Below are 27,542 nucleotides of genomic sequence, written 5' to 3' on the forward strand. Positions count from 1 at the left end.
GAAGCAAGCATGCCCTTGCAGTACTGCGAAGGGCTCCTTCCCAAATAACTGTTTGCTTGGTGTCTGTTAGTCTGACACACCAAACTATATAGATACCTTGTTCTGCAACAAATGCTACTCTATAAAATCCTTGGCCATAAAAAGACTTTTAAGAACCAAAATTCTATCTACAGTGGGGAGTGGAGAGGCATTATAGAAAAAAGACTTAATGAGACAGCTCTTTACCTTAAACTGCTTCTTAATAGTTTCCTTCACAAGGCTAGGGCTTCAACAGTGATTCAAATAATTTTTTCTGGGATTGGGGGTAATCCCAGCAGTGCTATGGTGGTGGTGCTTGGCCACCAGAGCTAGTCAGTGGTGGTGGGCTGTGTTCCAGGGATAAACCTGGGATTTTTCAAATGCAAAGCAAGTGCTCTACCAATTGAGTCACATGCATGTCCTCTGTGGTTAAAATCGTATGCAGGCATGTTAAAAATATGGCTAAAAACCTGTCTTTTATATCAATATCTATATGGGTCACCAAATTCATTGTAACCACAGAAAAAAAGAATTTTAAATCAAATTTTGTAGAATATAGATTAGTAGTGACACCCTGATGTGTGTGGATTCTACCACTTGATTTCTTGCAGGAGTGAGGAAGGATTGGGGGGACACCTGGCAGCTCCCAGGGCTTACTCCTGGCTCTGTTCTCAGGGATCACTCCTGATCATGCTCAGAGGACCACAAACAGTGCCAGGGATTGAATCAGGTTGACTGCAAGCAAGAGCAAGCACCTCTCTGGCCCATTTCTTTTAAAATCTGTTTCTAACTTTAAATTGAGATTCTATGGTTTACAATACTATTAATAATGAGTTCTTAATATAATAATTACATATTTGGCTTTGCATCTATAACACAGTGCCAGGTTATAAGAACTTCACCACAATGGTTGCTCAATAATCACTTGTTGGATAGATGAATGTGAAGCAGCTCTCAGACATCTGGAAATTAATCACTTTGCAGAAAATATGCAGTAAGCACAGAACTGACCCCTCTCTATCAACCTCCCTACTCCATATGCTGTCTTCTGATAGAATTCCATCCTAAATTGTGTAATAAAATCTTCTTTGCAGCTTTTGAGAGCTTTAAACCATATTCTTTACAACTTACCACTGTACAATTCACAGGCTTGTTGATTATCTATTAGCCAATCATGAAACAGATATTTCTCAAATCATAAACTTTTCTTTCAGGTAGAATAGAATTACTGTTATAACCCCCAAATTAGAAGAAGGATTGCCCCCTCCCCAACTTCCCCGAGGAGTTCACAGTTTACTTTCTAGAAAGCCATTTTATCAGTTTAATTTCTTTCAAACTGTCATAAGCTCTGAACGCAAAAACCGTTAATTTGTCCTTGAAAATTATTTACTGACAAGTAGGACAATTTACACAAAGGCTTTCTGATTTTGTTTTCTGAGAGAGTGAACAGATCCAACATATTCTCCGAAACTATATATTCTCTCAAAATTTTCCTTGAAATTTACTAAGCTTTTATATGAAGTATTTTATATCAACAAATAGACAATAGATAAAACCTTATTGATGACAAACCTTAATAAGATGAGTCATTGCATCTTTAAAAAACACCAAATCCAGAGATGTTCCTCTAATGATTTCATTAAACTGTTTCTGGTAAGACAGGAGTTTTTCAGCCAAAAAATCAAAGGATGGTACCTATGGGTGGGGAAAAGGGAAAAAAGAATATTTATTATTCAAACATGTATAAACACCTACAAATAATTTATAACCAAAGATCAGAAACCTATTAGTTTACTTTCAGTTATATCCATTTTCAGATATTTGAAATTTTTGTATGTGTTACCCTATAAGAAGGTTAGGATTAGCCTGTAGATTTCCAATTTGAAATCCTTTCTGACCCTTCTTTTTTAAGAACCCCAGCTCTAACTCCTAATGCACTAATAACTCCTAATGGAGATAAATATTAGAATGCAACAAATGTTTTTTCCTGTTTTTCTTATTTTTCAATAGTGTTTATGGTTTGCTCTTTAAATATATAAATACTTCACAATGTTATATAGTTAAAATATCCTGAAGACAAAAATCATGTTTGTTCTTCCCCATTTATTCTTTGATCAAGATGCACTTCCAAATCAACTATGACCTTGTTTATTCAGATCTGAATCAATAAGTTACATTGATGAAAATATAGGCAGGACTATTCACAACACTGAAGCTAGAGGCATCTTTAAGGAGTCAATGCCATAGGCCAAAGATACAAAAAACAAAGATAAACAGATAGGACTACATTGAATTAAAAGCTTCTGCACCTCAAAGTAATGGTGACAAAATGCAAAGATATCAAAGAGACTGGGAGAAAGGATTTGCCCATCACCCATCTGATAAAGTGTTAATATCAAGACATACGAAGCGCTAATAGAACTCTACAAAAGATCAAACCCCATCAAAAATGGGGAGAAAACAGCAATTTCACTTTTGGTCATCTACCTCCAGGACAAAAAAACCCCATCTCTATTCAAGAGGATATATTCACACCATTGCTACACTTAGTATAATAGCAAGGATATGGAATTCCACCTAGGTGTCCAACGACAGATGAATGAATTATGAAGATATGGTATATACACACAGTGAATACTATGCAGTCTGCAAGAAATGTGAAATCACATAACTTGCTGCAACCTGAGTGAAACTGGAAGATACCATGTTGAGTGAAGTAAGCCAGAGGAGGAGAGTCAGACATGGGTTGATCTCACTTATCTGTGGTATATAGAATAACGAGACGAGGAAATATAATGTAGTAAAGCCTATTTCACTCTTGACCTTAGAGTTTAGGAAGGAGAAGGACAGAAACGAAAATTAACCGACCATGGTGTGTGTGTGTGTGTGTGTGTGTGTGTGTGTGTGTGTGTGTGTGTGTGTTTCAGGGAGAAAGGGAGATGAGAATACAAAGTAGCAGGGCTACGGTGGTATTTATGAAATGGGAGAGTGATATAGCTATATGCCTAAAGCACAGATTTAACAGTGGAAACATGAGATGGAACCAACAACCACACTACAAAATCCTGTCAAGGTGGCAGGTAGGGAATAGGGGGGAATGTGGAGGGGGATGGAGTGTGGGAACACTGGTGGAGGAAAGTTGACACTAGTGGTAGGATTGGTATCGTATATTTAAAACTCAACTTTCAATGACTTTATAAGTCAAAGTTCTCTAATTAAATTTTTTTTTTTTTTTGCTTTTTGGGTCACACCCGGCAATGCACAGGAGTTACTCCTGGTTCATGCACTCAGGAATTATTCCTGGCGTTGCTCGGGGGACCATATGGGATACTGGGAATCGAACCTAGGTCGGCTGCGTGCAAGACAAATGCCCTACCCGCTGTGCTATTGCTCCAGCCCATCTAATTAAATATTTTTAATGGCGAGAATAAAAGAATAGAAACTTCCTCAAAGATAACAAGAAAAATCATTGTGGGTATGGATGCAAAGAAAAGGGGACCCTCATTCACTGCTAATGGGAATGTCAACTGGTTCAAACTTTCTGGAAAACGTTATGAACGTTCCAAAAAAAAAAAAGTAGAAATTGAGCTCACATTTGACCCAACAATTACCCTTCTTGAGATATATCCCAAGCCCTGACCCCCGATGAAGGCAAATTTGTTCTGAACGGAGAGTAAATATTGTAGACTATGTGGCATCTCTAATCTTTATTACATCTATCAAACTGTATCATTGATGCAAAAGCAGTAAGAAATCTGTAGACAAATGGGAGTAGCTGAATACAATTTTACTTATGATCCCTAAATGTTAATTTAATACAGTTTTATACATTATACAATATGAACAAAATTTTATTTTAAAAATTTAAAATTCCTTTTTTTCAACTTATAAATCTAGCAAAAATGTAGGTAGTTGGATGGCCTTGCTTATGGACCAATTTTTCAAACTCTAAATTAGATCACAATTAGTGCATTTTTTTTTGTTGTTGTTGTTGTTAATATCATGATTTCTCCTCTTACTGAACTCTTTGCAATTGAAACAGATTTTTAAAAATTCTCTTGGGTTTTATAAATGGACAATAATCTCCTTGATAAATAATGATCTTTTCTTATTTACCTATGTTATAATTTTGTTTTTCTTTTGCCATTGCCTGGAACTTTTTAAAAATTGAATCACTGTGAGATACACAGTTACAAAGCTATTCATGATTGGATTTCAGTCAGACAATGTTCCAACACCCATCCCTCCACCACTGTACATTTTCCACCACCAGTGTCTCAGTTTCCCTCCTGCCTCCCCCAATTTGGGAGAAGAAATAAACAGAAACTGACCCAAAGAAGAAATACGAATGCCTAGAATTTTCAGAGAAATAATAAATAATTGTGTCAAGACCAGACATATTGTCTCAAAACCTGGCTTAGTTAAAACTGTTGTTAAATTTCAGTGAAATAAATATTTAATTTGGTGTATACTGGCATGAATCATAAATAATTTTTGAATAGAAGTTAAGGCAATCCTTTATTTGCCTTGTTTACCAGTGAAAATGGGCCGGAGCGATAGCATAGTGGTGGGGCATTCGCCTTACAAGCGGCCAACATGGCCGACCCGAGTTCGATTCCTCCGCCCCTCTGGAAGAGCCCGGCAAGCTACCGAGAGTATCTTGCCCGCACGGCAGAGCCTGGCAGGCCACCTGTGACGTATTCGATATGCCAGACACAGTAACAACAAAGTCTCCAATGGAGACGTTACTGGGCCCACTCGAGCAAATCGACGATCAACGGGAGGGCCTTTTTACCAGTGAAAATACCTAGTGAGGTGAATAGTCACAAAACACTCTTTCTAAAGATTAAAATAAATACCAATTCATAGACTTTGGGCACTTCAAACACAGTATCTTCTGGCTCGTCACCAGTTGGTTCAGGCATATCACGAAGAAAATCGACAAAGTATGGTTCCTGAGGAATATATGATGCTATGTCCAAGCTGATATTTTCTTCAAGTGCACGGGAAAGATACATATTAAACAACTGCTCATCTTCAGGAGTTATAAATCTTAAAGAAAATACAAAGGTAAGAAAGCAAACTGTGGCAGCATCTGTTCTAACCATGGTTTCCACCTTCCTCCACCTCTCCCCAGCTCCCACCCTGCCCGGCTGTCAGCTCAGAAAAGGGAAATAACATGTTCTACCTTCTGACAAGAAGGATCTAAAACTCTCCAAGATAGTGATAATACTGACAGCATCACTCACAGAAAAACACCCACACACAGTCCCTTCTTGACCACACTTAGTCATATCCCTCTGAATCCTCTTTTCTGTTAGGGCCAGGTTTCAGGCTTCCATGTCGTCCTCTGCATCCCCCAATTTTAGCAAAAATTCTTTCAGTTCCATCTAGCCAGAAGCCCCCCCAACCTCAATCTATGATGACCTTTACAATCTGACTAATTTCCTTTATTTGCTTAAATGTTCCCCGGGCCCAGTAGGGGATGTCTGTCCATCCTGATCTACTTCCAGCAAGAATACTTTTTAGTCTGTTAAGTTATGTGGCACCCCTTGCCACCGAGACTTCTTTTAGCAATCTCCATCTACTGATCTCCCTATATTAGTCCTTGACCATAAAGGGTTTGCTGTTGTGCCTAAACTCTCTCCCCTGCGAGAGCCCCATCACAGTGGGACCTAGAGCTCCTGGGATATCATGAATAACGTGAGCCTAATGCTCTTTTTGTTTCTTTGGATTGCTCTGTGTGTTGGTTGTGGGTGGGAGTGAGGGGCTCTGTACTCAAAGGTCACTCCTGGCCATGCATGGGGAACCATATGTGGTGTCAGGGTGAGTACCATGCAAGGAAAGTGCTTTAACCTCTGTACTATCTCTCTCTGACCACTAGTTTTTACAGTTTAACAAATGTCTTGAATATTTTTTCTTTAACAATACAGACTAATCACTTGGAAAAGGTGACTAACTTTTGAAATATGCTATTTTTTAAAAAGTTTCTATTTAAAGTGTTCTCTTAAACTTGCAAAAGTGGAGTGCAGAATTTCTCTTTCTACATCTATAGTATAGTGGACTGGAGCAATAGCACAGTGGGAAGGGTGTTTGCTTTGCATGCTGTGACCCGGGTTCAATTCCTCTGTCCCTCTCAGAGCGCCTGGCAAGCTACCGAGAGTATTCTGCCCAAAATGCAGAGCCTGGCAAGCTCCCCATGTCGTATTCAATATGCCAAAATCAGTAACAACAAGTCTCCCAATAGAGACGTTACTGGTGTCCGCTCGAGCAAATCAGTGAACAATGGGAGGACAGTGCTACAGTGCAGATCTATAGTATAGGAAGATTCTTACCAGATTTACATCAAAGGAGGAAAGAAATGGGACATCTGTAACTTTATCTCATTGGCAGGACTGCCAAAGAGATAAAGTTATAGATAAAGTATGGATGGGTTCATCTTCAGGTCCTTCTGCTGAACGCCAGTGGAGCCCCAGACCTCCTTTATTGGCTGGTGGCTGTGGGGAGGTTGCACCTGAAGATCCATATTCAGGAATTACTCCTGGCTGCGCTATGGGATGTTGGGGATCGAACCCTGTGCTATTGCTCCAGCCCTGCTCCGAGACCTCCTGAGTACACTTGGAAGGTCTTCCCCACACAGAAAAGAAAGATGGCTGAGCTTATATACCAGCTACCACCACCTAGTGTCCATCTTTGGGGGCAAATACTTCATAACTAGATTTTACCTCTGAATGTCATTTCAACTCTGAAAATGTGATTTCAAATGGTATTCCTTAAAATAATACTCAAGTAAATGGGCAGAGTTATTTTTTATTTTTAAATATAAGGCTGGGATGACATCAAGGCCAGAAAACCAAAGAGCGAATTAAGGCAATACTTCTTACTGCACAAGTGAATTATACAGGATTAATCTAGCAGAATAAACTTTTTACATGGTCCATTTATACTCAAACGCTCTAAGACGCACCTGTCTGCAATGACTCTGTTGCATTCGTGTTTGAAAAGTGACAGGAGAACAGGTATTGAATCACACTCCTCGGCCCGTATGGTTAACATTCCTTGCCAAATTCTGGAAAGATCTCGAAGATTGAAGATGTAATGAAATTTAGAAGGAGTTGGCAGCATCTTTGCCTAGAATTTTTAAAATTAGTGCTTAATTAGTATCAATTAATAAATATATAAACAATTAACTGACATTAATTAATATATTTCTTAATATAATTATTATTTAATTTAGTATTTAATTTTAATACCCTCAGTGCATTTTTCAGATAGAACTTAAAAAATGCTGTTTATTTCATTAAAATAGGTGAAATAAGTAAACCAAGATTAAAGTTATGCTTTTATTACAGGACTGACATACAAAACCAATCTAAGTAAACCAATGTGAACTTTAAGAAACTAGAAGCTCTGAGAAGGATGAGATTCAAGAATACACTGTGCAAAGATTTCAAAGCCTATTCTAGCATCATTATCAGATAGAAAAAAATCATTTTCTTGAGTTTTCTTTGAAATTCGTATTTCATGGTAACATTGTTACAATATTGCAAAGTCATTGCTCCACCACTAAAGTGCCAAAAATCCACCAATACTGTCCTAATGTCACTTAAGTCCACCTCTTTCTTTCTTCTACTCTAATTCCCTCTCCTTGTCTCCTGGTAAACTCAGTTCTTTTGGGGGAGTGGGGATCTCCTAAGTGATGCTCAGAAGGTCTGGGACACCCGTTAGTAATACTCAGGAAACTGGTCTGGAATTTCATTGCCAGGACCTGAGAATATGGTACTGCTTGGACAGTGCTGGGATTACCTGGACCACGCAACACAAGGGCCTCCAGGGATGCACTCAACAATGCTTGGGGGACCATGTGGTGCAGGGTACTTAATCAGTCATGACATACGAGGTATGTGCCTTAGCCCCCTGTACTATCTCTCTAGCACTACAACTTCTGTTCTGAAGGACTAGGTGATAGCTCCAAGGACCAGAGTACGTGCTTGGCATGCAGGAAGCCCAGGTTCCGAGAAACCAGAAGTAATCCCTAAGTATCATTGCAAAATAAAGCAACAAAAAAGGAACTATGTGAGTTATGTAAATTAACATAACTAGTTATTAACTTCGTGTGTGTGTGTGTGTATAAAATGTCACAACAGAAAACTGGGTGTGAACGTCTGCCATGCAATTATGAACAATGAATATTCTCTTCTAAAGTCAATAGGAACAATCCTTTATAAGTTGATTTCAGATCTTTAGTGTGTTTCGATTTTCACAACTCCATTTTTAGAGCGCACTCTGGATTTCACTAAAGGATCCAATTCAGGGACCACTGTTTAATAGATTTGTATTTATGGGGTTTTTTTGTTGTTGTTTTAATCTAATCACCATGAGATACATTACAAAGCTTTCATGATCAGGTTTCAGTCATACAATGTTCCAACACCCATCCCTCCTCCACCAGTGTACATTTCCCACAACCAATGTCCCTATATCCCTCTTACCATCTCCCTACGTCCAGCCTGCCTCCATGGTAGCCACTTTTCATCTTTGTCTCTCTCTCCCTCTCTACTTTCTGGCATTATGGTTTGCAACACAGATACTGAGAGGCCATTATGCCGGGTCCATTACCCACTTTCAGTACACATTTCCCATGCAGAGCAATCGATTCCAACTATCATTGTCATAATGCTCCCTTCTCTATCCCAACTGCCTTCTCTCCCAGCCCTTGAGGCAGACTTCCAAACGTGGACCAATCCACCCTAGTTTCTATTGTCCTTGAGTGTTAGTCTCATATTATGTTTTTTTTTTAATATCTCACAAGTGAGTATAGTCATTCTATGTCTGTCCCTCTCTTTCTGACTCATTTCATTTAGCATGATACTTTCTATTTCCATGACCATTCATTTATAAGCAAATTTCATGACTTCATCTTCCCCAACAGCTGCATTAGGAAAGATTTCATTCATGTGAAATATTAATTGTTATAGCAAACAAACTGACAAAAACCACATAACTAATTCTTGCATTCAGTGAAAGCTATGTAGCTACATAGAAAGAGAAAAGGAGTAGAAATGACCAGACCCTTTTGGTTAAGGTAAGGCACTAGAATTTTATTTCAAGGAATGATGGTAATTGCACACATACAGAGATGTGAAGCTAAACCTTTAAAATTCTGTGATTTTGCAAATCATGTCAATAACAAAGAAGCCTGGTGATACTTTGAATATATCTCAACTGATAAAGCATCTGTCTCTTATTCATGATGCCTTAAGTTTGATTATTTGTTCCAAAGGACCCTAGAACACTGTTGAGTGAAGACTCTGGCCCCTAAGCATCACCAAAACTACAAAAAGGAAAGAAGCTTATAGTCAAACAGGAGGAACTGGGTGAAAGTTTTGATTTTGAAGTCAGCAGAGTAGAAATAGTACTGAAAGTCCTGAAGCTGGATGAGGCTATCAGGGGGAAAAATAGAGAGTGAGAAGGTCCCAGTACTGGGCTCAGATTTATTCCAGTATTTTGAGAAGGTAGCCTGGAAGAAAACCATGAGCAGGAATACCCTGTGAAGTGAAAAGAAATGTTTAGAAGAATCATTTCTAACCAAGGCTCTAAATCATTAAGCAGTAACAAAGCCAGTAAGGGAAAGAAGAAAATGGACCTTTGGATTTGTCAAGGTCAGAGTCTTTGGTGACCTTGTGGAGAGCAATGGAAATGAAAGCATGTGTGGAATGAGTTAGAGGGAGAGAAAATTGGGCAAGTGTTGGCTGTAATATCAGGAAAGAAAAGATGCCTTGAAGCAAAGACACCAGAAAGACACCCATGTTTGTTACGTATATACTCATATTTACATGAAATATATATGGTTAGCCACGGGATAGAAGTATGCTAAGGAAATAAGCTATTTTTAAATATAAAGGTGTTTTAATCAGTAAACGTTGTAAATATCTGACAGTTTGGTAGGTGAAGGGGTGGAGAAAACAGACAAAGAGTTACAAATCAGAATCACAATTGCAAAAACAGTGTACTCATTTCAAAAAAATTCTACTTCATCTTGAATGCCTGGTGTGGTTTATAGTACTGGCTCATACATTATGGAAACCATCAGTCAGTCAAGATACTTGCTCCCTAAGAGCAAAAGGGGCCATAAATCAATCTAAGCACTTTGTCATTTCAGGGAAAAAATATAAAATCGGATGCTGTAATAACTGCATGTGATAACTGCATGTGTTAGGTGAGAGATATATTGAATACAAGTTGATTTTATTGTTATATAGACCAGAATATTCTGTACCTTAGTCCATTGCCATAGCACTCTACCTACTGAAACTAAGTGTCCAACCATCTCACATACTTGAGGCTTGAACCTTCGGCAAGGATCAAAGTATCCACAGCCAATAACTCCTGTAAAAGAAGGGAGATTGAAGGCACAGCTTACTAAATTATTACAAGTACATCTTTATTCCAGTGAATAAATCATTACCAGACCAGGTTATGTGACAAGAATTTCTCCCAAAGAAGCAGCTAAGAGTAGAACTCAGCAGTGTCTAACAGGTTTTAATATCCAATGGTGGGTATTTTATAGGTGTCAACTCATTTAAACTTTCTAACATCCAATAATAAATATTTTTATTATTGTTGTTATTATCATTATTATTATCATTATTACTATTTTTATTTGTTTAGTAACTTTCCCAAGGTGACAAGGCTTGGGGTGGATGAACCAAAGATTTGAACAGCCTGATTCTAGTTGGTTCTGATATGTTCAGTTGTGAACATGGCATCTTCAGAGGAATCTGCCTATGGCTGTATGCTCAGAGATGCAGACAAGATTTATATAAGGGGCTGTAGCTGAGGAAATGGGGCTTCATTCACATAATTATAGAAGAGTTCCCCGGGGTGAAGCAGTAGTACAACAGGTAAGGTGTTTTCCTTGCATGTGGCCACCCAGGCTTGATCTGCAACACGACTATAATTAAAATATTTCATATGTTGACAAGTGGTCCCCTGAGCCCTGCCAGCAGTGATCCCTAAGTGCAGATCCAGAAAAAAACCCAAGCACAAAAAGCATATATTGCCTAAAATTCCAACCCTGGCACCCAAATGAAAAGTCGCTAAGGGAGCACAAAATGGTCCTCAGTCTCATGGCTGGTGGTACTTGGACCTCTAGGGTCCTTTTGCTTCCTGAAATCCCATGATTCTAAATCTCCATCTTCCTGAGACTCAATGTGTTCTATAAGAAGCATGAAGTGTGACATAAAAAACAAATAAACCCAGAACCAGTGGTTCCGCTTTGTTATGCTCACGGCCTTGGCTTCCACTTCCCTGAACCTAAGTCTGCAGCTGCCTTCTGTAACTATCAATATTAATTACATACACAGATGTAACTATTTAGCCAAGAAGCAAATGCCCACAGACTATTTCTGCACTGCTCCAACCCCCTGCCTTTTTGTACCTGGTGGCCACAATCCCCCAACTTATGCCTGCCTTCCCTATGTCCTCATCAGGTTCAGGAACCGTCCTCCATGCCCAGACCTCATACAGCTTTCACCTCTGGAGCACTTACCGCAGGTCCCTAGCCCCACCCATCTCCTTGGGAACCACCTCTCCCTGCCCTTCCCCCATAGGTGCATTGAAAGACACTGCCAGTCCACACTTGTCCAAAACTCCTTTCTACTTCCCAAGGTAACTGCAACTTGACAAAGAATTAGGAACTTCCTCTTCTTTATAGCTCTACTGCTAATACTTTAGAACTTTCCTTGTTTTTCTGGAAATTTAATAGACTCGTGTTCTCAAGTCTTCAGCCCTTGTTTCTTTTGCTCAGTATCATCACTGTCTCCATCCACTATGGAGCTGTGTTCATTTTGAGGAGCTGCACCATTCTACTTACTCTTGGTTTCCCAACAGAGTTCAAGAGACACAAGTTCCCCTCCTGGTGACTAATTCTTTGTCAAGGGGCCAAGGGGACTATAACTTCAATGTGAGGACCAGAGGATGCAGTCCTGCTTGGGCTGTGGGGTGCCAGAGATTACCTGGGCCACTTCAATGTTATTCAGGGCCCTCCAAGGATACACTCCAGTAATCAGAAGTGTCCAAGGCTTCATCTATGATGCTCTTGGGGTACCATGCATGCTGGGGATAAAACTAAGTTCTTCCCATGCTCTGACCTTGGTGCTATCTCCCTGGCACCCCAATTTTTTGCTTGAGCGGGCCCAGTAACGTCTCCATTGGAGACTTTGTTGTTACTGTGTCTGGCATATCGAATACTCTCGGTAGCTTGCCAGGCTCTCCGAGAGGGGCGGAGGAATCGAACTCGGGTCGGCCATGTTGGCCGCTTGTAAGGCGAACGCCCTACCCGCTGTGCTATCGCTCCAGCCCAATTTTTTAAGTGTAATAATTATAAAATTATTTCCTTGGTGCTTCAAATTTGCATTTCTGTGAATACTAACATTTCATCTTTATATCTATTGGCCATTTGATCTCCTCTTCTTAAAATGTCCTTTAATTCTTTGCTCATTTTATACTCAGTTGTTTGCTTTTCTCTGGTTGAGCTATAGATCTCTCTAACCATTCATAATACTATTTTTAAAAATGTGTTGAAATTTTTAAAAATATAAAAACAAAAATGTGTTGAAATTTTTGTCGTCTGTTATGCAGCTTGTCTTTTCACTCTTGTAATGTTGCTTTTCAAATGAATGAAAATTCTTACTTTTAATCTAATCAACTGTGTTATTTCCCCCATTTTCAGTCTTTGTGCTTTAAGAAATTATTTTCTACCCAGACATCATTGCAGTATTTTCCTACATTTTCTCCCAAGTGTTTTATAACTTTGACTTCCATACTTAAGTCTTTGATCCATCTATATTTATTTCATACTTGCTTGAGGCAGGAGTCCAGCTTTAAATTATTTTTTCATGAGAATGATTAAATATTCTAGTTATTCATATTGAAAATACTCCCTTTCCCATCTGATATTGATACAATGACTACTGTCTATCTATGTATGAGGCAATTTCTCTTGTATGATTTTAAGTACATAATTTTTTCACACTTTATTTATACACCATTGTTTATAAACCTGTCCATGATGATTTTTGTAATAGTTACTCAATATTCCAACCCAAATCTCACCACCAATGTCATCTTCCCTCCACCATTATCTCCATTTCCACAACCATCCCTCAAATCTGCCCCTGTAGCAGGCCCACAGTAATTTACGTTGCTTGTAACCACTGGACAGCTAATGGAAGGACCAAAAACATTGCCACTACTGGGATGCAGTATTGTCGAGTTTGGAGATGTCATTCCAGAAAATCTCCAGAATACTTACGTAACTAGGCAGTCCGGCTGGAGGCACAGTGGCGGCTTTGGGGCATGTCTGTGGCTGCCTCGGTTTTAGTAAGGTGGGAACTGGCCTGCCCTCCTCCCGAGATCTCCCCAGAGGTCTCAGCTGGGTCTGGTTCTTCAAGTGCATAGATTTCTATTGTGTAATTAATGTGAACCCAATTCGGTGTTCAAAAAAAAAAACACTTCTTTCTAATTGACACAACACAAAAAAGGTGCTACATTTGACTCAGTATGTTCCATTGTTAACCTTTGATTGATGTATTGTCATTCATTAGCCCAAGTTCTCTCATTAGCCAAGTCAAGAGAATAAAAGCACGCAAGGTCGCCACTTTCCAAAAATCCTATTTCTAAGTATTCCTATATCTTAGGCCGAAAACATAAGGCTTCTTGGTAGTTAGTCTTTGCAGGTATTCACTCTATTTCAGTCATTTAACTCCCACTTCTGACAAAACCTTTTAATCTCTTTACATTCATGAATGGTTCATCTCCATAAAAAATAGACAATAAGAATAATCATACCAAAAATTTTGTCTATTGATGCATTTGAAGGCAGTGTGCAATTAAACACAGTGAATTGTCTTTTTAATCGCTGTGGAATGTCATTCCGACCCCCTCCAGGATGAATCATTGCTGCTATGAACTGCACGTCTACAATAGTGGTGAAGTCTCCAGGCTTATCCAAGCTATACATTCCTTCCATTTCCATCATTTGCCGGACAATCTCATTAGTTATCTGGAATATCATGCAGTAATAGTTTAGTAACACATCACCATACTACATCTCCACAGCCCCTATAAAACAATGCAGATGAGAAAACATTCAACTCCTATAAGTGAAGTGAAGCGTTTGTGAATGTCAGTGTTCACCTTCTTCAGGACACTTAGACTTAAGTGACGTTGCTTGACGTTGCTTATCTAAATCATAAATTAAACATGCCTGGCGCAGTATCAATGTGCTCTTCACTACGTTGGTAAGAACTCATCTCCAAATAAATTTACACGGGTGGGTCATGAAATATTTGATGCTATGATAATACTCAAAACTAAAAATTTTAGTTATTGACATTTTAATTTAAATTTATGATTTTTTTTACTTTTTTGGATCATACCCAGTGGTGCTCAGGGGACCATATGGTACCAGAGACCAAACCAAGGTAGTCATGTGCAAAGCAAGCACCCTGTTCTATTTCTTCAGTTTAGACATACAAAAAACACTGTTTAGACATCATCTATAGTAGAAATTTTAGTCATACCTGATCTCCCCATTCATTAATCACAGGCATATTAACATCATCAATAAACACAGTCATTTTTCTGCCTCCAGGTGGCCCATAGGTGCTTCCAACTCGCTTATCCACATAGCTTTCAATTGTTCTCTAGAGAAAATTAAAAAGCCTTATCTGGTGCATCAGACTTTAATTTCCATTTCCAATAATGATAGGGATATTTTTCACAATAGAATAATAAGGTAGCTAATATTCATAATTATGAAAATATATGCGTGAAGTAAAAAATTAATTACTAGAATGCTAAACATTCATTTATATTTAAAATAGGTGCACTCCAAAATTTAGTTTGCCACAACATCAGGCCTAAACGTGCAATTTGAATTTGGCGTCAACTTTAGCCTTAAGAAAGGCTAAATTCTTGAATGACAACTGTAACACCATTTCCTTGTGCACTTCATACATAAAATGATAGTTTATTGTACTGTGGCATGGTAGCACTGTCCTCCCATTGTTTATTGATTTGCTCGAGTGGGCACCAGTAACATCTCCATTGTGAGACTTGTTACTGTTTTGGGCATATTGAATATGCCACAGTAGCTTGCCAGGCTCTGCCGTGCGAGTATGATACTCTCAGAAACTTGTCGGGCTCTCCAAGAGGGACAGAGGAATCAAACCCGAGTGGGCTGTGTGCAAGACAAACGCTCTACCTGCTGTGCTATCACTCCAGTCCAGCTTATTACTATTGCTCCAGTTTATTGCAACTATAATTAAAATATTTCATATGTTGATTACAACAGAAAATGATGAGCTATACCTGAAACATATTTGGTTCAGTGGCAGATGAGAAGTTTAGACATTTGGATAACTGTAATTCAGGATCATATTTTTTCATATAGGCTTTTACCATTACAGTTTTTGCAGTTCCTTGCTCTCCTGTGAGCAAAACAGCCTGCAATCATAGAAAAATCATGTTGAAAAGTGATTAGTTTTAAATATCTTAGATTTCTACTATCATCCTTTAGTTTTATAAATTAATACATTTCACAGTATTCATTTCATTACATTTTACAGTGATACCTACACCAAAACAAACCCTAGGTTGAAGTCAAGATTTAAATGTAAAATGTCCTAAAAGATTGCAAGAAGTAAATAACTGTAAATTCAAGAGACCGTGGAATGAGGAAGGAGTCCCCATGCAGACAATCGTTTTCCTTAGCAAGGTGGGTGTCAGCTGTTTTGAGGGGTGGAGAAATATGGAATTGCTAGGCATCCGGAATCACTTACCAAACATGGTTCTCTCTATTTTTTTTACTGAACCACTGTGAATTACAAAGTTACAAACATATTTGTGATGGAGTTTCAGGTATACAATGTTCCAACACCAATCCTTTCATCAGAGTCCACTATCCTCCCACCACATTCCCAGTTTTCTCCCCCCTCCCCCCTCCACTCTCCCTACACCCCACCCCTGCATCTGTCGCTGGCATAATTACTCTCCAAGACTAGTGTTCTCTTCCCTAACTTATCCCGCATCTCCAGCCCCAGTGCCAAGCTTCCTGCTGAAGACCACCTCTGCTCTTTGCTTCTATTGTCTTTGGGTATTTGATATTCCCATAAGCAGTTTCTTTCTATCCCACATATGAGAGAGAGAACATGCTGAGTTTGCCACTCTCCCTCTGATTCCACACAACCTGATACTCTCCAGATCCATCCATGTCACAGCAAATTGTATGACTTTATCTTTTCTTATGACCGAATATAAGTGTATTATGTATCAGTTTCTTTATCCAGCCATCTGTTCTTGGACATTTGCATTAAAACACATTTCTCTTCATGACACTACCTCTGTCAATTGTGCTGGAATTTTATTTTATTTTTTATTTTTCAATCAGGCAGAGCTTGGCAAGGTACCCGTGATGTATTCGATATGCCAAACACAGTAACAACAAGTCTCATGATAGAGACGTTACTGGGCCCGCTCGAGCAAATCGATGAACAATGGGAGGACCATGACCATGACCGTGATTATTTTTCAATCTTGTATGTTTGTGTTTCTTTTTTTCTTATCATTTATTTATTTATTGAATCACCGTGAGAAAAGTTACAAAGCTTTCAGGTTTAAGTCTCAGTCATACAATGATCACCCACCCCTTCACCAGTGCACATTTTTCACCACCAAGAACCCCAGTAAACCCCCCTCCCATCCCACCCCTCCCCCTGCCTGTGTGGCAGGTGATTTTTACTTTTACTCTCTCTCTACTTTGATTACATTCAATATTTTGACAAAGACCCAACATTATCATTTGGAATTTTCCCCCAACAATCAGACCTGCCGACAAGGCGTCATTCGATAATTTGTTTTTGATTGCTGATTATGAAGAGCATATGGTGTTGCACGGAATAGTGGCTATGCAATTTTGGACTTCTGATATTTTACTAATTAAAATTAAAATCTGGAGGGAATTTTGCCAAAAGTCACTGGGTTCCAAGATTGGTTTGTGTGCCTCTGGGATCATGGCCATTCAGGAACCGGAGGAGCTGTTCATGGGCGGCAACTTGGGGTCTCATCAGGGCGGGTAGAAGGGCCGGTTCCACCCCCCTATCCTGTGAGGCCCCGCATGTCTCGTCACTGCCGGCTCATACCTGGCTGTATCCAATAGGCTCTGAAAAATGGCGGCCACCGTGCCACCAGGGGGAAAAGGCAGAAAGTACAACACCCTTTCCCACCTGGGGTGGCATGGTGCTATAGTTTGGAAGCATATTAGGAACCTGTAATCTTACCTTATGTTGCTTTGCAATGGTGTCTATCAAAAAATTTGTTCTAACATTGTCAACATTTGGAACTAAAATTGATGAGTATTCTGGAATGCTATCAGTTGGATAAAAATATGGCTGAACTTTCTTATTCCAGTGCTCCCAATCACCTACAGAGTAAGCAAAAAATCTTGTAAATAAAATTGCATTTTAAAAAGTTATCTCAACATACAAAAGGAAGGAGCCATACCAATCAACAGAATCCCACAAACATTGAAAATCTTTTTCCTAAAACATGCCAGCCTATTACCTTATTATCTCCATGTGGCATTTGACTATTTAAATTTGTTTTGTTCTTTACAAAGTCTGGTTTTAAATGGTTAAGCTATTCACCCAAAGAGATGCTGCCTGAAACAGAATTAGAATCATCTAGTGGTAAAAGCTGGGGCATGATTATTATCTAGTAAGAAAAGCCACATAGAATGAAGGGTGGGAAAAAAAAGAGGTAACAGGATGTTCCCATTTATAAGAAATAGGAAAAACAAATTTTACTTTAAAACAAGTGTAATTGAGTTACCATGCTACTGACTGAAAGACTCTACTAATTCACTGAAGGATATTATTGTAATAAGATTATTGCCACATTTCATCAATTCTCAGAAAGAAATTATTAACATCTCAGGCATGCAATAGATGTTATAATAGATGCCTTACAACCACTGTTGACTAAGCAAGCTTGAGGAAAGCTGCTCATACTGTTTCCATTTTAATTGAATTCCTTGCATTGTTGATTTTAACTGCCATTTTAAATGTCTTCAAAAGATGGTACTATGAATCAAAATTGTACCCCCCACCCCCAGAATTTACAATGTACACAGAATTCAGGGAAAGAGAACAAACCAGAAACCACATTTGACAATAGCTAAGTAAATATTAATCATTGAATGATAATTTCAGTTTCAAATTTCCTTGCACAAGAAGTACATCAGATGTTAACTACAGGTTTAACTGTTAAGAAACTGCCAGTTCCCAAAGTCATTGTACTAATGTCTGTATAGTAAATGAGAGTACTTACTTTCATGAATATTTGGTATGATTATTCATTAATTTTAGACATTCAAGTGACTGTGTTATCATAACATAATGTGATTTTCATTTGCATGTCCCTGATGAGTAGTTATGTGCACCCTTTCTTGTTTATGTTCATCATTCACATGCCCTCTTTGGTGACATACATATATGTGTGTGTGTGTATTTATATATATATATATATATATATATATTCATTGTTCTTTTAAAAAGTTTTCTTTTTAATTTTTAGGTACTCAGGGAATCATATGGGATACTATCATCCTCAGTATTAACTGTCCAGCCCTAGTTTTTGTTTTTATTTTTAATTGGAGATCACATTTGACAGAGTATAGGGGTTATTTTTGACTGAGGGATCATTTCTGGCAATGTTCTAGGGACAATGTGGTGTTGGAAATGCAAAGGATGCACTCTACTATTAAGAGATATTTTTGTGGATAATCTCAGATAAAAATCAAAGTTGAATTTCTTTTCATTTTTCTAGTGCATTGATTTACAACAAAACAGTAATAATGCTTTCCCCTATAAAATTACCTTGACATTTTGGGAAAAAAATCAACTGACCATATATGTGTGGACCTATTCCTCCTATACATGACCAACATGTGTATCCTTACAACAGTGTTTCACTGTACTCATCATAATAGCTTTACTGGAAACTGAAGTGGGGTTAAAGAGGGGTCAAATTTCATCTTTAAAAAACTTATTTGATTATCATCACTGTATCACTGTCATCCCATTGTTCATTGATTTACTCGAGTGGGCGCCAGTAATATCTCCATTCGTCCCAGCCCTGAGATTTTAGCAGCCTCTCCTTACTCGTCCTTCCCAACGCTGCAGTATTGGAGACCCTTTCACGGTCAGGGGAAGAAACTTATTGTTACTGTTTTTGGCATATCAAATACGCTATGAGTAGCTTGACAGGCACTGCCATGCAAGCAGGATATTCTTGGTAGCTTGCCAGGCTCTCCGAGAGGCATTTTGTTATTATAAGTCCTTTAAGTTTTCACAGAATTTTAGATTTCTAAACCTCAGTGCAAAAAGCCATTGATATTTTTAGTCTGCTTGCACTTGAATTTATAGATTAATTTGGGAATAAATAATATCTTAGCAATATCAAATTTTCTGTCGAAAATTTATCTCTTCATTTATTTAAAGTTTCTTCAATTTTTCCTAGCACAGTTATAGAGTTTTCTTACAGATTTTACGATATATTGTTAAATTTATCCCTAAGTACTTCATTTCTGGAACTATCACTATCACTATCCTCCCGTTGTTCATCGATTTGCTCGAGCGGGCCCAGTAACATTGTGAGACTTGTTACTTTGTTTGGCATATCGAGTACGTCATGGGTAGCTTGCCAGTCTTTGCCGGGGCGGGGGGGAGATACTCTCGGTAGCTTGCCAGAGAGGGGTGGAGGAATCAAACCCAGGTAGGTCATGTTGACGGCATGCAAGGCAAACGTCCTACCCGCTGTGCATGAAGTACATGGAGAGACTGAATCTCAACAGAATGAAAGGACAACATCACTTAATCACTTAACTTCCCGTTAGTCGTCGATTTGCTCGAGCGGGCGCCAGTAACGTCTCCATTTGTCCCTGTCGCGTGCTAGTGTAGCCCAATGGCATCTATTCGCTCCGGAACATGAAGGGCCTCAAAACGATCGTTCATGATCTTCAGGAAGAAGTCTGACCATCTGGTAGGTGGGCGGCCACGCGGTCTCTTGACATCCCGTGGAATCCAATCAGTAACAGCTCTAGTCCAACGGTCGTCTTTAAATCTCATTACGTGACCAGCCCATCTGATTTTCGACACCTTGGCAAATGAGACAGCGTCCCGGATCCTTGATCGTCGACGGATGTCAGAACTCCGGATTCTTTCTCTCATTTGAGTGAAACGTGATATTCCAAGCATAGCTCTTTCTATTCTTCTTTGGGAGACCTGAATGGCGTTCTCATCTTGTTTGCGTAGGGCCCAGGTCTCTGAGGCATATGTTAATGCAGGAAGAACAGTCGAATCAAAGAGATGTGCCCGGAGCCGGAGGTTCTTCGTCCTCTTAGCTATTTCTTCGACATTCTTGAAGGCGTTCCAAGCCGCTCTCTTCCTCCTGCGCAGCTCGGGTGCCAGGTCATTTGTCATGTTGACCTCTCGACCTAGGTAGACATAGCTGTTGCATTCGGAGATGGTCGTTCCATTGAGAGCGAATGGGGCGTCAGGAACGAGACTGTTTCTCATAAACATTGTCTTCGTAAGATTCAGCTGTAGTCCTACCTTTCCACACTCACGGTCAAAGTCGGCCAGCATTTGTGCCGCTTGGCTGATGTTTGGTGTTATTAAAACAATATCATCAGCAAAGCGGAGGTGGTGTAATTGCCGACCATCTATCTTCACTCCCATTCCTTCCCATTCCAGTCGTCGCATGATGTTCTCGAGGGTGGCACTGAAGAGTTTCGGTGAAATGGTATCACCCTGCCGCACCCCTCTCTTGACATCAACGATCACTTCTTTGTAGAATGGTGAGATCCTGGTAGTGAATCCTCAATACAGCTCACGGAGGATCCTGATGTATTGGGCTTGAATGCCCTGATTGGCTAGGGCTTCAATGAACGCTTCCGTCTCAACAGAATCAAAGGCCTTCTTTAAATCAATGAACGTTAAGCAGAGCGGCATCTTGAACTCCCGAGAAATCTCAATGAGCTTAGTTATTGTGTGGATATGGTCGATGGTGCTGAATCCTTTGCGGAACCCTGCTTGCTCGCATGGTTGTCCTTCATCTAGTGTTCTGCCAATCCTATTCAGGATGACTCGAGTGAACAACTTGTAGATGACAGACAATAGGCAGATCGGGCGATAGTTGCCAATGTCATGGATGTCTCCCTTCTTGAACAGTAGTACGGTCCTGCTGGTTTTCCATTGGGACGGAACCTTGCATTCAGACAAGTAGCGAGTGAAGAGCCGAGCCAGTGTATTGATGAGTACTGACGGCAGGTTCTTCAGGTGTTCAGGTCTGACCTTGTCTGGGCCGGGTGCTGTTTGTTTCTTTACTGACGAAATGGCGTGTCGGATTTCGGAGGGGAGAACATTGGGAACAACATACCCATCCTGTGGAATTTGGTATGTTGGCAAGTGGACATGGCTATCGAAGAGATTTGAGTAGAAGTCATGGATAATCTTCTCCATTGCCGTTCTGGAGGATGTGATGGATCCATCAGGACGTCGGAGGGCAGTCATCTTGGTCTTATAGTTGGCGAAGGACAGGCGGGCCTTACGAATACTTTTCCCGGCTTCTGCCGCATCTACCAGTACTTCTGCTCTTCTCTCTTTGAGGTCTTCCTTGATCGCATCTCTGCGCTGCTTTGCAAGCTCGGACGTTAGCTCGCGGTTGCCTGAAGCATGCGCCAAACCACGCTGGCGAATTAGCTCAAGAGTTTTCAAAGATAGGTGACTTTTTGTGGCTATCTCTCTCTTGGCGTTCCTCACACATTCATGGAGGTGCTGAACCAGTCGATCGTATTCCTCGTCAATGTTGTCAACAATGGCATCTTCCCATGTTGCCGCAATAGTACCAAAGAGTTCCCAGTTGGTGGTCATTCTGGGAGTTCTCTTTTTGAACTTTGCAGCCCTTTCTCCCCGCTCTGTGAAGTAGAATTTTGCACGAAGGAGACGGTGGTCCGATCCCGTTCGAAATTTTGGGACAACAGCGACATCAGTCAGGCAAAACCGTCGATTGAATATGATGTGGTCTATTTCGTTGTGGAATCGTCCGCCGGGAGACTCCCATGTCCATCGTTTAGATTCTGCCTTCTGGAACTGTGAGTTACCATGGATGGTCTTGGTCGACATGATGAACTCTGACAGTCTCTCACCCTGTTCGTTCCATTCTAGGCCATGGGTCCCGATGTGAAGTTCTTCAGCTGATCTTCTCGGTCCTATCTTGGCATTAAAATCACCCACAATGATCTTGTAGAAGGTGTGGTCTTCTTTATAGAACTTCTCTAGCTCCATGTAGAACTTCTCGATTTCTCTTTCATCATAATGAGATGTTGGTGCGTAGACAACGAAGACACGAAAAGGACACGAAAGGACAACATACAGTGACAAATTTCTGTGTAAGGTATTCCAGTTATATTTCAATTGGAAATTGAAAATGTAAAACATCATTTAAAATAACTTTTCTGGAAAGTTTTACATTTTACATTTCCAATTACTTTAACTTTTGTTAATCTAGTATAATCTAGTAGAGAAAAATTATATGACCTATTGGTTAGTGCTAGAAGTTGGAAAGTATGTCCTGTTTTTAAAGAAGCTCTTTCTTGTCTCTTTTTGTCAAACTAGTTTCAAGACTATAAATTCCCTATGAATTGATTCCTCATGAAGCTCTTCACTGTTCCTTCAAATCTGAGTAGTAATCTTGGTCGGTGTTAGTTTTGTTGATTTTTTTTGGTACTATATTCCTCCATTCTCTTCTGGCTTGTAGAGTCTCCTTTGAAAGATCTGCTGTAAATCTTATGGGCTGTCCTTTGTGTGGGCTTTCCTTTAATCTTGCTGCTTTCAATATTCTGTCTTTGACTTTGATTACAATGTGTCCTGGACTTTTTTTAGTTGAGTCTATTTTTACTGGATCTCTTTGGGCCTCACAGATATTGGTGCCTGTATTCCTCAACTCAGGGATTTTTTTTGTGATTTCTATACATTTTATTTTCATAAAGTAGTTTAATAGTTCATTACAAATAATATTCAAACACCACACCAGCAAGCATCTTCCCACCACAATAAGAGGGAAGTGTGTGAAGGTTGTTGTATTTCACTCTGGAGCCATTTAAGCCCATATATAGGAGAATCCAAGCAAGTATGTTAAAACCAAACAAATGTGTGTGCTACTTTAGGCACATCAGTGGGCTAGAGCATAAGAGGTCGCATGGCCATGCTCCAGGAAATACTGCATCACTCTCTTCTGGAAGCTTTACTTTATAGTCTCTGAATCTTGGCCGTTGATGAGATTACATGGCGCCAGGGGCATATTGTGGGTATGACTGCTAAGCTACTGGAAAACTGGGGAGATGAGTGGAAGAGGTCCAGTGAACTCTGGGAAATTCCTATTGCATTCTTTAACTTTGTTTCTTTACCAAATCTGCCTTTCCGTTCTTCAGGGACTCTGATGATTCTTACATCGTTCCTCTTCAACTCATCCCATAGTTCTCTAGCATGCTTCTTATTTCTTTTCAGAACTTTTCCACCTTTATTGTCTTTTTTTTTAAATTTTTTTTCCTTTATTTTATTTTATTTTTTTTTAAGTTGTAGATTTACAATTTTTTGTGCTTTAGTTTCAATTATACAATGATCAGATACCCATCCCTCCACCAGTGCCCATTTTCCACCACCATAGATAATATCCCTCCCACCCCCATCCCCCCATCCCCCCTGTCTCTGGCAGGGCAATCCCCTGTGCTCTCTCTCTCCTTTTGGGTGTTGTGGTCTGCAAAAGAGGCATTGAGTGGCAAACATGTTCCGTCCATAGTCTACTTTCGACATGCATCTCCCCTCCTGGGAGGATCCTCCAAACATCCATTATTTGGTGCTCCCTTCTCTATCTGAGCTGCCCTTTCCTCTAGGATACCCGGCTGGCCTCTAAGTTATGGAGTAATCCTCCTGGTGCTGATCTCAGCTATTCTTGGGTATTAATCTCATACTTTGTTACTTTATATAACATACTTTATATAATACTTTATATAATATACTTTATATAATATACTTTATATAATACTTTATATATAATAATACTTTATATAATATACTTTATATAACATACTTTGTTACTTTATATCCCCCAGATGAATGCAATCTTTCTATGTCTATCCCTCACTTTCTGACTCATTTCGCTTATTGTTTTCTAGTAGTTCCCTCCTTATCTTGGAGATCCTAAATATTTTGCTCAGCTACTGTTATTCTATTGTTCAGAGATTTTTTTTTTAATATCATCATCTACTATGTTCTTCATTTCTGTCATTTCTGATGATAGCAGATTTCTCATTTTGACTCATATTTTCTTGTCCTTTACTGAATACCCGTGTCATTGTTTCTTCGAGTTCAATAAACACCCTCATCATGGTTTCACTAAAGTCATTGTTAGAGGATTTACTGACCCAGAATTGATCCCTAGTACCTGAAGTGACCCTCAAGCACTGAGCTGGGAGTGACGTCTGAGCACTACTGGTGAGGTCTCAAAAGAAAAAAATCAGTTTCCCAAATAAATCAGACATAATTGGCCAGTGACCAAACTTTGATAAAATATTACTCAGTGTGTGTGTGTGTGTCTGTGTGTCTGTGTGTGTCTGTGTGTCTGTGTGTGTTTGTGTACAGGACCATGGTGGAAGGAGATGATCAATGGCATGACAGTGATAGATTTAATTAGATTTAATTTGTCAAAAAATTATTAAGAAGTTTACAAGAATCCTCCTGGGAATATTGGTCAATGGTCCTTTTAATATCTTTCTCTATCTCTTGAGGATAAAGTGTGATTTTTTGATGGAAAAATTATGACTGTATTGTTTATATTGTAACATAATTATATATTACAACATGATCACTACAACAAATCATTACAACTGTGACCATAGTTACAAAATATATTTTATTATGATGAGAAAATTTTCAAGATCTACCTTATCAGCAGCAACCAAATACAAAACAAAAGTATTATTAACTATACTCACCTTACATGACCCCACAATGTATTTATTTTATAACTGGAATTTCAGGAAATGAAAGTTTTGAATATTTTTCTGCCCCTGTCCAGTCTGTTTTCTGCATCTATGACTAGTTTAATTGTTTTTAGAATTCCCATACAAATTATATCCTATAAGCATTTGTCTCACTGTATATTATATATGTACATATACGAATGTCAATATAGTTTATATACGAGGGGTTTCAAAATCTATAAATAATTATTTTAAATCCATTTCTTCATCAGTGAGAACTGCTATTGTTCTCTGGCTATTTGTAAACATTGCTGCAAGAAATACAGATGTACATAAATCTTTTTAAATTAATGCTTTCACTTGCTTCAAATATGTACCTAGAAGAAAAAGTGCCAAATCATATTGTAATTCTATTTTTAACTTTTCCAGGCACCTATGTACTGTTTTCCATAGTGACTGAACCAATTGACATACTCGCCAACTGTTGAAGAGGACTCTATTCATCCTTTGAAACACTTTATTTCTTGTCCTTTTATGATATCATTTAGTAGGTGGAGGTGGTATCTCATTTTTATTTGTATTAATATTTCCGTCAAGATTAGTGATCTTGAAATCGTTTTATATCTTTTTTAAGAAAATGTTTATTCAGATCTGTCATGACTTCATCAGTTTTTTTGATATTCAGCTGCGCCTTTATACATTTTATATATATATATATATATATATATATTTTATGTAGGAGTACTGCTATTTATTCAGCCACTGATTAGCTGATTGAATTGGGCATGAACTCCATCTTACTTTTTGCATAATTTTATTTATTTATTATTTTTCTTCTTATGTTTATTTATTGAATCACTGTGGGAAAAGTTACTAAGCTTTCAGGTTTAAGTCTCGGTCACACAATGATCAAACACCTCTCCCTTCACCAGTACTCATTTTTCACCACCAAGAACTCCAATATACCCCCCTCTCACCCCTCCCAATTCCTGTGAGGCAGATGATTTCCACTTAACTCTTCTCTACATTGATTACGTTCAGTATTTCGACAAAAGTTATATTGTTTAGAATTCCATTATTGTTTAGAATTCCCCGCCCCCAACAATCAGAGTTGCTGAAAAGGCATTATGAAATACTGTGTTTTCTATAGCTGGCTATGAGAATCATATAATGATTTTGGATTTCTGCAAAGAGCCAGATAATTATGAAATTGGTTTCTGTGTGCCTGGTGTTATGGTTGTGCCGGAGAGCGGCTTGTGGGGGGCAACTCATGACCTTGGTAGGGTGTGAAGGACGAGCTGATATCGCCCCCCCTTCCCATGAGACTGCAGTTGCCCCGTCAACGCCAGCTCATACCTGGCTTTCCAATAAGCTCTGAGGCGGTGGCCACCTTGCTCCTGGGTGGGGGGGATCCGGAAGGGAGCAACACCCTTTCCCTCCTGGGGAGGCGTGGTGCCGTAGTTTAACGCACGGTCCATTCACTTTTCTGCCGCAAGCTGCCGGGATCTGGAGTAAGTACTTTTGCTTCTGGAGCCATGGCTGTACCAGAGAGCCACTCATCGGGGGTAAATCGTGGCCTTGGTAGGGAATGAAGGACGAGCAGTACCGCCCCCCTTCCCATGAGACTGCAGTTGCCCCGTCACTGCCGGCTCATACCTGGCTTTCCAAGAAGCTCTGAGGTGGTGGCCACCTTGTATGTGATCCAGATGCATTTCTGCAAAAAGCCACTGGGTTTTGAGATTTGTTTCTGAGTCTCTGGGTTCATGGCCGTTAATTGGCTTGATCAGGAGCCAGAGAGGCCGTTTGTAGGCGGTGACTCAGGGTCTCACTGGGATGGGGAGGAAAGGGCTGGTTCCACCCCAATCTGGTGAGGGCAACACGTGTCTTGTCACTGCAGGCCCAAACCTGACTGTCCAGTGGCTTCTGGAGGATGGCGGTCACCGGACCGCCACGGGAAACAAGCCAAGGCACGGAACCTATTCCCACCTGGAGTGGCCCAGCCCCAGTAACCTACTGCAGGAACAGGATGCATTTCTGCCAAAACCTTTGGGTTCCGAGATTCGTTTCTGAGTTTCTGGGATCATGGCCATTAAGCAGTACGATCAGAAACCAGAGTGGCCATGCCTCCAATTATATAGCTGAGCCGGAGGTGGTTTGTGGGTGTGTCTCCCACATACCTAACTTTTGGCCGTTTACTTTCTTGGTAAACTGCCCCAAGGTTTTGGGGTCTGACCAAAGGCACAGCAGCAATTTTGGGGTATCTGAAAGCCTGATGGTGCCATCAGGCTACCGATGCACTCGCCTCACAGGTACAAATTGACCTGCTGGCAGTACCATACCCACACATTTTGTATATTAATCAGATTAATGAGCAGATCTGTAGCACTGTAGCACTGTCCTCCCGTTGTTCATCGAGTTG

At 39.6% G+C, this 27,542-nt stretch overlaps 1 protein-coding gene across 1 annotated transcript in view; it reads right to left on the bottom strand.

Moving 5' to 3' along the window:
* The window catches only part of DNAH8 (dynein axonemal heavy chain 8), a 438,788-nt gene that overhangs the window by 154,760 nt on the left and 256,486 nt on the right, over positions 1-27,542 (bottom strand). Inside the window, 8 exon segments of the mRNA XM_056137311.1 lie at positions 1,591-1,713; positions 4,878-5,070; positions 6,986-7,149; positions 10,298-10,407; positions 13,870-14,083; positions 14,604-14,726; positions 15,394-15,528; positions 17,361-17,503. Of these exon segments, the coding sequence (XP_055993286.1) occupies positions 1,591-1,713; positions 4,878-5,070; positions 6,986-7,149; positions 10,298-10,407; positions 13,870-14,083; positions 14,604-14,726; positions 15,394-15,528; positions 17,361-17,503 (1,205 nt within the window).

The sequence above is a fragment of the Sorex fumeus genome, unplaced genomic scaffold (assembly GCF_029834395.1).
Source record: "Sorex fumeus unplaced genomic scaffold, SorFum_2.1 ptg000123l, whole genome shotgun sequence".
Classification (NCBI taxonomy): domain Eukaryota; kingdom Metazoa; phylum Chordata; class Mammalia; order Eulipotyphla; family Soricidae; genus Sorex; species Sorex fumeus.